Here is a 14,865-nt window from a genome sequence, read left to right as displayed (position 1 = left end):
AACATGTGGGTGACAAATATGACGTTTCAAAGCAACCCCCAAAGGAGATGGGGCTTTCATCATAGCACCATTTTTGCCATCTTGCTTATCTTTCACCTCACTTGGATGTACTCTTGCACTTGTTTTAGGAAGTCACATTATTTTGAAACTTTTTAGGGAAAGAGAAATCCTTTGCTGAAATAACAGATTAGAAAATATTTTCCTACTTCTACATGGGAAAGAATTTCTAATGATGAGTAGGTCTTTGAATTCCCCATAATTATCCAACTGGTGCTAATTACCTGGACAACTCCTTGAGGGGACAAGGGATTTTCTGGTAGTGACTAGCAAAACAGAGAATCCGGATTGAAGGACCTTCTTAATCTGGACTGAAACATTTAGAGCAAGACTTTTGAAGTAATTGGGTGTCCTGGATATCCTTATTAAGTTGACATTGCTATGCAAAAACAGCAGCATTTGGATGGCTGGAAGACAACAGGTGACTTGAAGTTAAGGAGAAGATGTGCATTCATGACGATGACATTTGTTCTTTTGATACTGCTGCTACTTCCTTGGACGATGTGTGACATTTCGGTTGCTAAATGCATAATCAGTGAGCCTCGGAATATCAATCATAAGTATTATCAGTCAGGGGATGTTATAATAGCTGACATTTGTTCGCAGAGCTACGTGTTTCCCAACACTCTCTATTTTGAAAGGCATCCTTCTTCTGAAGACCTTTATGAGCTCATGTAAGCAACCGGTACCTTGTACCAAATGTTTAAGGTTCTGAGGTTCTCCTTATTTTTGAATTTTCAATCAAGTAGGATAGGAACACACTGTCCTTTTAACTTAAATGAGCCAGAATTTTCATTCAGTTAACGCAGCAATTGAGGCAATATTCCCAAGCAAGTTATCAGATAAAGATTCAGTGGGTGGAGAAACTAAGACTGATTTAAATCTTTCATTGTGCCACATTATTCTCATTCACATTATTGTCCTTCTGTAATTTACCATTCATTTTAAGAGAATTTATTTATTGATAAAAATTTGTTGGCTGCCCATCTTACCATAGGGTAACTCTGGGTACTTCACATACATAATTTTATTTGAATTTTATAATTTAACTAGCTGGATACCTGTGCTCCGCTATGAAACTATGAGATTGGGCTTGATAAATCAACACTTACAGCTTGAAAATTAATGGGGCTTACAGAGTACTCCAGGGTGGGGGAGCCAAAAACAAACAAAAATCAGCCCATTTTTTGCAAAACTGGCTCGTTTTTTTTTTTTTTTTTTTTTACAAAAAATGGTATGCATAGCCTTATGGAGTCTTATAGAGTGTTGCTGGGGGCTGGGAAGGCAAAACACAGCCTGTTTTTTGCTTATTTCTGCCCTCTCCAGCCCCCAGGAGCTCTCTAAAAGCCTCCATAAATGTATGCACAGCCATTTTAGTGAAGAGGCGGGGCTTCGGGAGGCAAAAATGCTGTATTCGATGTATAAGATGCACCCAGATTTTCAGCCTCTTTTTTGAGGAAAAAAGGTGTGTCTTACACTCCGAAAAATACCGTAGTTACAATCGGCCTCTTCTCTCTCCTTCTTTCCTTCAGACTTGCCTCACAGAAGCCTCTCCTCTCCTCTCCCCCTTATCCCCCTCAGGCTGGCCCCATTGATCCCTTCCTATCCCCTTCTTTCCCCCAGGCTTGCCCCACAGAAGCCTCTCCTATTTTATCCCCTTCTCTCCCTCAGTCTAACTCCTTAGAATCAGAGCATGTTACTAATAATTATAAGAAATACTAATGATCTGATGGTCATTTTGAAAAATCCTTTCTTAGCGAGCACCTAGAATCCAAGAGGAACATATGTGACAAATTTGAAGTTTGTAGCTTTTACAGTTCTGGTGATTTTGTGATGATGCATGAGTGGTATTTCACTTACATATGAATGAATGTAAGAATTGTCCATTTCATGTTCCTAGCACAACAAAGGAAGACTGATGATTACTTATTTTCCCTTAGAAAAACAAACTAGTTTTCAGTAAGCATTGTGAAATGAAAGATAAGTGAAAGCTATCAGGTCAGAAAAAAATCCCTAACAACATCAAGTTGGTATTTGAATATTGTGCATAAATAAATTGAACACAACTATGTAGAATTCTTGGGTATTGGCTAAAAATACAGTAAGGGGAAGCCCACCTGCCAAAGCTAAGATGCTCAAGTAATCTAAATCCTATCTCTACAGTATTAGTAGACCATGCTACTAATTACTGCACTGTAGTTCCTGCTAAGATATACAGTTGGTAGAAACCTCTATACAAAGCCAAGGTCACATCCTTTCAGAGTTATTCCTTTACTAGAAATATAATTCTTTATTGGCCAAGTGTGATTGGACACACAAGGAATATGTCCTCGGTGCATAAGCTCTCAGTGTGCATCAAAGATAAATCATGATCATAGTCATCATAAATATATTCATCATGAATCATAAGATACAATACTTAGTGATAGTCATATGATACTAAATAAGCAATCAACAAAAATAATACTAGGAAACTAAGTAAAACAATATAAATCTTAAAGATACAAGCAACAAAGTTATATCCATGTAGAAAAGAAGATAGGTAATTGGAAGGATAAGACGAATAATAGTAATGCAGTCTTAGTAAATAGTTTGACAGTGTTGTGGGAATTAGTTATTTAGCAGAGTGATGGCATATGGGGAAAAAACTGTCCTAGTTGTTCTGGTGTGCAGTGTTCCATTTTGAGGGTAGGAGTTGAAACAATTTATGTTCAGGATGCGAGGGGTCTGTAGATATTTTCACAGCCCTCTTTTTGACTCGTGCAGTATACTCGTCTTCATTGGAAGGCAGCAATTGGTAGCAATTGTTTTTTCTGCAATTCTAATTATGCGTTGAAATAAAAATTAACATGGAGATGGATTTTTTTTCCAATAAGCATGCAGACATAGAAATTTAAGTGCGCCTAATTGAAATATAAGCATTTTTCTACTGACATTTTAAAGTATTATTTGGACTTGATGGCTTGGAAAGTCCACAGATGGTCTGCCACAACAAAGTTTTGGTGGATTTTCAAATGAAAATCGTGGAGAACCTGAGTCTAGGTTTCATCACTAAGTTGCCCATATATCTTATTACCCAGCAACCTTACAAAATACAATGCCTAATTATTTCAAAATGAATAGGAATTTAGCAAGCCTTAAACCTCTTGAGTAGAGGCAATTCATTGGTGCAGGCAAATCTCTGGCTCAAAGAGCACTGGCTCTTCAGCTTGGAAACGGAGATGAGCACTGCCCCTAGAACTGGAAACGACTAGCATGCACGTGCAGGGAACCTTAGAAAATCCAGGGGTGGCCTGCCAAACCAAAGTGAGTTTTGGTGGATTCCATCTTTTTCAATTGAAAATAGTTGATAACCTGCACCTGAGTTTCATCATGATGTTGCCTGGATATCTTATGATTCTGTAATATTACAAAATACAATACCTATATATTAAGGGAATAGGAATTTAGCAAGCCTTAAACTTCTTAAGCAGAGGCGTTAAATCTCATTACAGATATTTGACTCAGACCTACCAGCATGTCCTGGCTTTTCTATTTGCTGTGAAGGAGATCAACGAAGATACTCAGATGTTGCGCAACATCTCCTTGGGTTTCAGTATTTATAATGACTACTTCAGTGGAAGCTTAACTTATCTTGCTTCTCTGGAGCTCCTCTCCACATGGGACCACTTCATTCCAAACTATAAATGTGATGCCCGAAGTACTAATGTGGCTGTGATTGGAGGACCCGACTCCGAGGCATGTCTTTTAATGGCCACCATTCTGAGCATCTATAAGATACCGCAGGTAAAGTGGACATTTGAAGAATGAAATTGTAACAAACCAGGTTGCGATGCAATGTAGTAGGCTGGATTTCCAAAAGAAGATGAGATCACTCTAGAGGAATAAGAGGATGCTCAATCCAGATATTTTATATGAGACAAAGTGGATGAAGGCAATTCTTCCCTAATCATTCTTAACAGTGGTGAAATTCATTTTTTTTTTACTACCGCTTCTGTGGGCCTGGCTTGGTGGGTGTGGCATGGCTTGATAGGCATGACAGGGGAAGGATACTGCAAAATCTCCATTCCCTCTCCACTCTGGGGCCAGCCAGAGGTGGCATTTGCCTGTTCTCTGAACTACTCAAAATTTCCACTACTGGTTGTCTAGAACCTGTCAGACTCCTGAATCAGACTGAGTATATAGTAGATGCAAATATCATAGTGCTTTGCTTTGGTGCCTTTACTTAAGCTCCATTCTAACAGGATATTCTTATAGCTTTTCATTTTCTTCCACCCAGTGTGAAAATATTGAATGAATCCCAATCCTTCAAACAATAAAAATTTACCTGCATTCATACTATACACTCAGCCTTTCTTTTCTTTATAGCTTGGATATGGTTCTTCTCCTATGATTAATGATCAATCTGAACAATTCCACATCCAATGGATGTTCCCAAATGTAAACCAGCAATATGTGGGGATTCTCCAGTTGCTCATGCTTTTTTCATGGACCTGGATTGGAGTCATTTATATACAGGATGACAGTAGCCACGGATTCATGCAGAATGAACTTCCCAAGTTATCTGCAGGAGGTATCTGCTTTGACTTTATCAAGCCATTCCCAAATGTGTACTTCAAAACGGGCATTCAGAAAATGATAGAGGCCTGGTTTAAACTATACCTCTTGATCAGTGACAGCACAGCCAGTGTTGTGTTCCTACATGGCAAATTTCACACTACAATCTTCTTGAGAATGTTTCCCAGAATTTTGGAACTTGAAAATGTACAAATGAAGAGGGCCAAAGTTTGGATGCTGACCGCACAGATGGATTTCACTTCTCTTCCCTTTCAACAATCTTGGGATATAGATATCCTTCATGGTTCCTTGGCCTTTGCAACTCAGTCAAAAGAACTGGTGGGTTTCCAACATTTTCTTCAGATGAGAAACCCCAATGTGGAGACCAGAGATGGCTTTATTAAGGATTTTTGGGCACAGGCATTTGATTGTTCCTTTCCAACTTCCTTGGAAGAGGAGAAGGCTTGGAATCATTGCACTGGGGAAGAGAAGCTAGAAGCTCTTCCTAAATCTGTTTTTGACATGAGCATAACTGCCCCTAGCTACAGTGTCTACAATGCAGTTTATGCTGTAGCCCACGCATTGCGATACATGACTTCCTTAAAGTTCAAGCACAGAACTATGTCTGGAAAAGGACAAAAGAAACTCCTGAATCAACAGCTGTGGCAGGTAATGTCCCGATTACACAAACAGAAGGGAGGCTGTCTACATATCTACTGAAATTGGTGTTTTTGTACATTTTAGAAGAGGCATAACCATTTTCTTCCATCATTTCACAGCTCTTCCTGCTTACAGATTACTTTTGATGAATGTAAGGTGTTTGATTTTCCAGGTGGAAGCTAAAATTCAACAGCACTAACTCGTCAGCAGTTCATTATCTGATGACCATAATGGGAGAGTTAGGGTCTAAAAGAGATTAAGTTTTTATTGTGTTGTGTTCTGCCCAACCCGGCCAGCAGATGGCGCTGTGTGAAGTACCTCTGATTTGCCAAGACGCACTGGCCAGTGGAAAAATGCAGACATCCCATTGGTTCCCCGTCTGACAGCTACAAGTCTAAATAGCTGTCAGACGGGGTTTGCTTGTCTTTTGCCTGTCAGTAGTTCTGTTAATAAACTGTTGCTGTTTACTGTTTCTGCCACCTCTTCAGTTATTGCTGCCTCAAGCTATAAAACTGGCAACGAGGTCTGGAGAACCGGATCCCCAACAAGTGCCTCCTATGGCTGCTGCTTCTGTTTTTTCTCCTTTTCACCCTGAGGCTGAATCATGGGACGTGTTCCTTGAACGCTTTGAATGTTTTCTCTTAGCCCATGATCTTACCAGCCTTTCTATTGACTGGAAGCACGGCATTTTCTTAAATTACTGTGGAGCGGAGATGTTCGCTACTGCTAGGGCACTGTCGTCGCTTACTCCGGTCCATGCTGTGCCGTGGGAGCTGCTCCTGACTAAACTCAAAACCCACTATGAGCCCGCTCCCTCCTGATTCGCATGGCGTCAATTCTTCTGCCATTCTGCATCCAAACTGAGCGTCAATCCATCAATCATTACGTGGCTACTCTATGGGCTGCTGCTATTAACTGTGAATTCACTGATCTCGATAAAGCACTCCTCCAACAGTTCATCTATGGCCTCAGATATCAACCTTCACCGCTGTATACTCTCACAGTCTGAACTAACCCTCAAGATAGCCGTAGATGAAGCCCACGCATCTGAGATGGCTGACCAGTCCATGCCTGACCTTCGCCATTTTCCTCCACCTACGCCTCCTGCATTTCCTGTCTCAACTCTTCACCGCCAGCAGGTATCTGACAATTTCCAGTCACAGTTGGACCTGGCCATCGACCGCTTGCAGTCCCTGTCTCACAAGGATGGTTGTCCCTGCCTGAGCTACAGAAGCCGGCATCTATGTTCTTCCTGCCGCTTCCACTCCACTGTTTGCCAAAAATGCGGCAAGAAGGGTCACTTGGCGTCTGTCTGCCGTTCGGCCATCCCCAACCCCGGCCAACCTGCCTGCTGCCATCTACTGCCCGCCTGAACCTCCTATGGCTCGCCACCAAAACTGCCTCTTTTCCCCACCCTGAACTCCCCCGGGCCTTTCTGGTGCCTCCTCAGTTATTGCTGCCTCAAGATATAAAATATTGGGTCCCTTCTTGATTATTAGTCTGCTTGCCCTTTGTTTTAGGATAACTTCAGACCTCCTTGTCTGCATTTCTGAGTGACACACTTAGGAAGCACATGATCTCTGACTCTCCTCCTCACATAATTTTACCACCGCTCTGCCGTGCACCGAAAATGTGAATGCACACATGTGCATGCCTGCTTCACTCGTGTGCACCTTCTGTGCATGTGTACAGCCTTCCACCCATGTACTTTGCATGCATGCTCTTAGAAAGCATGGCTAAATAAGATGGCATAGCATCAGGATGGGTGGGCAGGGCCTCACTACTGGTTCGCCAAATCATCTGAATACCACCACTGTCTATCATGTACAGTATATTATTAAATGCATAAGAATCTTTCCTTGGGCCACATTCCTCTTCACAAGAATTTTTTCATGGACATCCTTCAACATTTCTGTAGTGACTAATAAAAACTATATTAAAAATGTTTCTAGAATGGTTATGTAATGACATTATTTAGTCAAGTTCAAAAGTATAGCATGCTCCCATGAAAACAAAATTTCAGGAAACACCATGGGACAGAGCACATTTTCAATGGAAAGACTAACTCTATGACTATTTTTATTACATCCAAATAAGAATTACAAACAGTAAAGGATATTTCAATAATTCAAATAAGAGATCAGGATCCTGGTGTGTCTTGCTTGATTCATTTTTCCATTGAAGATATTCCTATGACAAATAAATATCCTGATGCTTGAATTTGCTTGCGTTTTTCATACTTCCTGTTTTTTTCTTTAAAGAGATAATCCACACCCTGGAAACAATGATAAACTAGTTTTCACTCTTTATATTTTGTTTACAATATTAGCCGTATTACAAGTAAACAAATATTAGGCAACAAATTACTTATATTTAATCATGATTTTTAATAATTTGAGTAGGCATTGGTATTTCTATCTTGCAAAATATTTTCACCTTTTAATTGGTATTCTTTTTGTGTTTATTAATTGTTTATTTTTCTTTCCACTTTCAATTAGTTCCACAGCTTTCTAAGAAAAGTCTCATTTAACAACACTGTTGGGGAAATTATTTCTTTTGATCAAAATGGAAATCTGGAAGCAGGATTTGATATTAACAACTGGGTCACATTCCCAAATCTAAGTCTACATCGAGTCAAAGTGGGAAAATTTGACCTCAGGACAGCCAAAGGAAAAGTTTCCACTGTTAATGTCAAAGCCATTAGTTGGCCAAGAAAGTTTAACCAGGTATTTTCCATATACATTTGGAGTGCATCTCATTCATTCAGGCTACACTTAATGAAAATAGCAGTGTGGTCATATACTATATAACTATATGGAAGTTAGTTGAACTTATTTTAAAGTAATCTAGACCTTTTCTGGCCATAGAAAGGTGATTTTCTAACAATGTTGTAATTTTTGTACAATTGGTTAGAGAAGACCTTTGCATAATTTTTTTAAAGTAAATAGAGCATGATTTTTAGGGGAAAATCAGTGGTGGTATTCAGCCAGTTCTGACCAGTTCTGGAGAATTGTTAGCAAAAATTTTGAGTAGTTCAGAGAACCGGTAAATACCACCTCTGACTGGTTCCACCCCCATTTATTCTCTGCCTCCCGAGGAAATGGGATTTTGCAGTAACCTTCCCCTAGAGTAGGGAGGGAACAGAGATTTTACAGTATCCTTCCCCTACCATGCCCACCAAACCATGCCATGCCCACCAAGCCACACCCACAGAACTCATAGTAAAATATTTTGAATCCCACCACTGGGAGAAAATGTAACTTATTTAACACTGCAAATGGTAGAAATTGATGGCATATAATACCACGCAATTTCACTGCAAGATTATTGCCCCAAATCTGGCACAAGTACAAATGTTTGATTTTTAAAAAAAACTTGTTTGCTTGTAAAATTGTAATAATGCCCTTTGATTGGGATTAAAAAATAAATAAATACTCTGTGCACATTCCATTTTCAAACTTCTGTATGGTTTCGTTGTCTAACTAGAACCAATGTTGTATGGCTATCCCAGTATCAAGTCAATATTTAAGGCATTCTGTCCTGTCTGCTTCTCTTTGTGCCTAGGCTCAGCCTCTGTCATTGTGCAATGAACCCTGCCATAAAGGTCACAGCAGGAGCAAGAAGGAAGGGAAGCCATTTTGTTGTTACGATTGCCTTCCATGCCCAAGAGGAAAAGTTTCAGATCAAATAGGTAAAGAGATCATAGACTGAGTTGGAAACAGATGGTGGTATTCATAATTGATCACATAGAGATTAGTGGTTGGATTTTAAAAAAAATGTACTACTGGTTCTATGGGCGTGGCTTGGTATGCGTGGTGTGGTTTGGTGGGCATGGCTTGGTGGGCATGGCAGGGGAAGTTTATTGCAAAATCCCCATTTCCTCCCAATCAGCTGGTACTCAGAAGGCAGAGAATAGATGGGGGTGGGGCCAGTCAGAGAAGGTATTTACTGGTTTTCCAAACTACTCAAAATTTCCACTACCAGTTCTCCAGAACTGGTCAGAACCTGCTGAATACCACCTCTGATAGAGATCAAGTTGAATAGAAAGAGTTGTTTCCCTCTGTGTAGATCCCAGTGGCTTTAGTCATCCAGGCGCCCACCATTGGCTGCGCCTCTTTGCCCCCAGCCACCCACCTCAGATGATTCATACCCAGGTTTCCTCCTCTGCTGACCCTCTCACAGACATTCTCCATAGCCAATGCCTCCCCTGATCCTCTGACACTTGCCCTTCATCCCTGATCATTCGCCCTGTCCATTTGACCTGAGACAAAGACCCCCCAGCCAATTGGGTAGCAGACAGCAGCAATAGGCAGCATATGATTGGTGATGGGTGGGGCGATTACAGGGGCTGTGAGATGGACAGGGTACGATGCTAGATTTTTTTTTAAAAAAAGTGCCGGGGCTGCTCCATACTCAAAGATTCTTTTATTACATTTTCATTTTCCTTTATACAATCACTTAAATACTGTGCAGTTAAAAAAAAAAGAAGCAATAAACAACTCATAACACTTCTATCCTACATACACCCTTCCTTCTACCCCTCCAACTTTCATTTCTCCCTTCCAACAATCCCCTCTTCTACTTCCCCTCCCCCTCAGCCATTCCTTTCTCCCCTTCCCACCATCTCACCCTCCTTACATTCCCTTCTCACTCCCTCTTAATTCCCCCCTCTTCTTTCCCTCTACACCTTGCTTCGGTGTATTTCTAGTATTCATTGGTCTATTTGTTTTGTACTAAAACAAAAGGAAAATAAAAGGAAAAGAAAGAAGAAAAGAAAAAAAAAGAAAAAAAAGCAACAGTATCCAAGTGCATTCATTGTTCTGAAAATTGAGTCTATACTTCCACCCTCCCCCCCACCCACCCCCTGAACCCCCCTCCCTGACCCCCTTCCGACTTCCCAGGTCCCATTCCCGGCATCGTTCTTTATCAAGCAAAGTCTGGAGTATATTGAAACCAAATAGATTAGAAGTTACAAAATAATAAAAAATAATAAAAAATAAAGAACAAAAAAGAAAAGAATAATAAAAGGGGGGGGAACCCCCCCCCAAGAAAGAGAAGTCAATATACTCTCTAACATTAAACTCAGCTTCTCATTATTTTTAAAATCTTAAACAATGTCTTTACCTGCTTCCGCATATAAATTCTATACCTCCCATCCTGCCTTTACCCGTGTCCGCATATATATTTTATCCTCATCCATTGCTCCTCTCATATTTACTCCACCCTTGTGTAGACTCTCCAGATAATCTTTCTTAACCTTGTATTCAAATAACAATTTATACAAAAATCAGCTTACATTCTGGATCAAGATAATCTAATTGAACTTTCACTACCCTTCCATCTACCCCACGCACCCGACTCCATTCATCCCAAACCACAATCCAAGAAAACTATGATCTCCGCTCTCCTCGCCCCAAAGAATAGATCATGCGCAGTTTAAATTAAGATTCAAACAAGTCTTATATAAATCCCATACAATATATGTCCAAATTCAGCACCGCTTCTTTCAGTCTCAATATCTCTTCATCGGTATACAGCTTTGTCATTTTATACCAGACAGGAGTCCTGAAATTTTATTCAAATTAAAAATTTAAGAAGTATTTTAAAGGCATAGCTGGATCTTTATTCTTTACTCTTCTGCCCTTCCGGAAAGGGAAAGCAACACCCTCCGCCTTGTAGCTACGTGTCCCGCTGCTTATCTTCTCCTCCTTGTCTTTCTCCATGTCCGGGTGAATCAGGAAGTCCCACCTTCAGAGTTTTGTAGTAAAAATCTCGGGCTTCGCAAACAGAATTGAGACGATATTTTTGGTTCTCAAATGTGACTGTGATACCAGATGGCACTTCCCATTTATATTGTATCTGAGAATCTCTGAGTTTTTCAGTTAAGAAAGTGTAGTCTCTCCTTGCTCTTAATATTTGAGATGGTATTTCTTTAAAAACAATCAAGTCCTGTCCATCGATTCGCAGCCTGTTATTGTAGAACTTCTGTATTATCGCATTTCTGGATTCTCTTGTGGTGAAATATATAATTATGTCCCTCGGAAGCTGTCGTTGTTTTGCTACACACGAGTTCTGGCGATAAATTTTTTGAATCTGCCAATCAAAGTTAAATCCCGGACTTCCCACCGAACGTCTGAAAGCTTCAAAAAAGGTCTGTTTCAAATTCTCCTGTTCCTTTTCACGCAATCCTCTGACTCTTATTGCAAACACAGTCTTATTGTAATTTATCATAACGAGTTGTTTTTGAGCATTTTCAACTTCCTGTTGTAACGTTTGAATTTTAGATGTCAAATTAGAATTAGTTTTTTCCAAAAGTTCCAATTTGTCCTCCATTTCAGAAACATAATCTGTCATAACAGTCATAACTCTGATCGTATCTTCCCTTGTTTGAGCAATCTTGGCGTCCAGTTTATCATATAAGTCCGATAAAAGTTGTTTAATTTCCTGTCTGAACTCTTTAAGGGTTTCAAAAAGAAATTCTTGCGTTAAGAGATCTCCAGTAGAGGGCGTGGGAGGCAAGGGCAGCGATTTTGTAACAATTTCTTGAGATGTATTATTAAGGAAACGCTTAGACTGCTTCGATTTGGGAGCCATTATAAAAAAACGCACAAACAAACAAAGTCTCTGCTCCCCTCGGTTTTAAATGGGATACTATTTATAGACTTTTAACAGTTAATAAGGAGAAGTCTTCAGGAGAATAGAACTGATTGAGTGTGTCATATATCAAACACAGAAGCTATAAAATTGCCATCTTGTAACGCAGCTGGATAAGAAAGCCTTTTACAAAATTGAAGCTGGTATTTTGAATAGTAATAAGAAAAAAATTTACAACTTCAAGTTAATATTTGGTTTTGAAGCCATTTCAAAATTTATCTGCCTGCAGTTAATAAAACTCTATTGCCTGAGTATGCAGCTTTAAGTAAAGAGGCTGGGTTCATTTTGAAGTTAAGGCTTGGCAAAACTTTCAGTGAGTAAACATTGTAACAAGACCGTTCAGCAGATTCATCACCATTTAACTTCCAGATAAGCAAAGTTAATGAAGGAGTAACATTCTTGTAGAAATAAAGCTAATTAAAAAGCTTCTGCTGGCCTATTGTGAAACCAAAACATATGATAAGCAATCTCTTTTGTTTTGAATTCTTGTGAATTCTTGTGAGGATTAACAAAAAGTGTTCATTATTACCGGAGAAACCAGCCTGCTCGGCGCCATTTTAAAAGCCTCTAAGTAAATAATTTTTCGGAGGAGAAAAAGAAAAGAAGCTAAAATGTTGATAAACAATTATTGTGCACGGAAATGGATTCAGCTCGTGATAAGATTAAATCAAACAAAACTTTGAACTGAGTGGGGGAGACCTACTTTGTCCTGCACAAGGCAGTTTGAAGTTCCCAGCACGGACAGCCATTCTGCCTTGGGCTAGCCCCCCTTTCCCTGCAAGCACAAAAGCTGCAAAAATCGAAGAGCATTTGCCAGCAAAACAGTTTCTTCTTTCCTTCTTGCCTGAAGGATAAGAAAACCTGATAAGATGTCAGATGGAAGATCCTCTAAACAGGTACGTAGCCAGGAATTCGGAGGCAGCTGATTTTTTTGCTGCCACCACCAGCAGGCTCCTCCCAGGAAGTCCGGGGCTGCTCCATACTGACTGGTGATGCAGAGAGGGACAGTGTGGAGTTATAAAGAGATGGTGCCCAGAGGGGGGCAGACAGGCAAGCATGTGTTGGGAGAGGTGAATAGGAAGGGAGGCAGGGTCACTTCTAGGGAGCTTTGCAGAGACAGCTTGGTTCGCAACTCATCCAGCTCCAATGAAATGAAAGTGGGGAGGAGGAGCAACCCCAGTGTATGCTCTGGCATTGCAGGGTGGGACATGGCAATTGAACAGCAGTGTCATGCAGAGGAAACGGCAGGAGCCTTGCAGCACCCTTGTGCCATCTCCCTTCCCCCTGCAACATCAGCAGCCTCAAACAAATTGATGCTAGACTCTCCAAAATGCTTCATGAAAACAAACATGTGAGAATCAAGCGCTTGTCTTTGGAACTCACTTTGCGTATGGAGCACCTATTTTCATTTCAATTCTATACACCAACTTCTAAATAAATATCTGTGGGGTTTTTTTTTTCTTTTTCAGATGTGGATTCTTGTTACCAGTGTCCAGAGGATCACTATGCCAGCCAAGCCCAGGATCGCTGCATTCTAAAAGAGATCAGCTTCCTATCTTTCCAAGATCCTTTGGGATTCATTTTAGCCATTGTTGCTGTTTTATTTTCCTTCATCACGGCTCTGGTTCTCACAATCTTCATTCACCACAAGGACACTCCTATAGTCAAGGCCAACAACCGAGGCCTCAGCTACACCCTCCTGATCTCCCTTCTGCTTTCCTTTCTCTGCCCTTTGCTTTTCATTGGTCGGCCTCAGAGAGCAACTTGTCTCCTTCGCCAAACTGCTTTTGGCATCATTTTCTCTGTGGCGGTTTCTTGTATGGTGGCCAAAACCCTCACTGTGGTCCTCGCTTTCATGGCCACCAGGCCAGGTTCTAAAATGAGGTCATGGGTAGGAAACAGGCTAGCCATCTTTATGGTGTTTTCCTGCTCCTCCATTCAAACCACTCTTTGTACAGTATGGTTGCTGAGCTCTGCTCCTTTTCCAGATCTTGACATGCACTCTCTGCCTACAGAAATGGTCCTGGAATGCAATGAAGGCTCCACTGCCATGTTCTACGCTGTCCTGGGTTTCGTTGGCCTCTTGGCCGTGATCAGCTTTACAGTGGCTTTCCTTGGCAGGAATCTCCCAGACAGTTTCAACAAAGCCAAATTTATCACCCTCAGCATGCTTCTCTTTTGCAGCGTCTGGATCTCATTTGTCCCAGCCTATCAAAGCACCAAAGGGAAATACACGGTGGCTGTGGAGATCTTCTCCATCTTAGCCTCAAGTGCTGGATTACTGACCCTCATTTTCTCCCCCAAAGTTTACATCATCTTGATAAGACCTGAGCTGAATAACAGGCAACAACTTATGAGAAAAACTGTCATAAAGTGAGTTATAGGAATTAGTCTTGTTGAATATGAGCTAAAAATAGCACAAGTGAATCATTTTTAGAATAGAATTCTTTATTCGTCAAGTGTGATTGGACACACAAGGAATTTGCCTTTGGTGCATATGCTCTCAGTGTATATAAGGAGAATAAAATACATTCATCAAGAATAAAAAGATGCAACACTTAGTGATAGTCAAGGTAACTAAAAAGCTATCAAATCATACTAGGAAACAAATAAAACGATATAAATTGAAAGTTGTAAGCAACATGGTTATAGTCATAAGTGGGAAGATATAGCTACTAGCAAGGAAGAGAAGCATAATAGTAATACAATCTTAGTAAATTATTTGACAGTGTTTATTAGTTGTTAAGCAGAGCGATGGCATTAGTGGGGGGAACCGTCCTTGTGTCTAGTTGTTCTTGTGTTCAATGCCCTTTAGTGTTTTTTTGAGGGCAGAGGTTGGAACAATTTATGTCGAAGATGTGAGAGGTCTGTAGAGATTTTCACAGCCCTCTTTTGACTCGTGCAATATACAGGTCCTCAACGGAAGGCAGATTGGTA

The 14,865-nt window shown here is 40.5% G+C and overlaps 1 protein-coding gene across 1 annotated transcript; it reads left to right on the top strand.

Annotated features, from left to right (window-relative positions):
* Positions 1–558: 558 nt before the first annotated feature.
* On the top strand, positions 559–14,305 carry LOC116521724 (vomeronasal type-2 receptor 26-like). Its single transcript, XM_032236384.1, has 5 exons — positions 559–731; positions 3,552–3,843; positions 4,426–5,283; positions 8,839–8,965; positions 13,398–14,305. Exons 1-5 carry the CDS (start codon positions 559–561, stop codon positions 14,303–14,305), a joined length of 2,358 nt encoding a protein of 785 aa, XP_032092275.1.
* Positions 14,306–14,865: the final 560 nt, after the last annotated feature.

The sequence above is a fragment of the Thamnophis elegans genome, chromosome Z, assembly GCF_009769535.1.
Source record: "Thamnophis elegans isolate rThaEle1 chromosome Z, rThaEle1.pri, whole genome shotgun sequence".
Taxonomy (NCBI): Eukaryota; Metazoa; Chordata; class Lepidosauria; order Squamata; family Colubridae; genus Thamnophis; species Thamnophis elegans.
The sequence above is the reverse complement of the archived record's forward strand: the minus strand, read 5'-3'. Positions and strand labels throughout refer to the sequence as shown.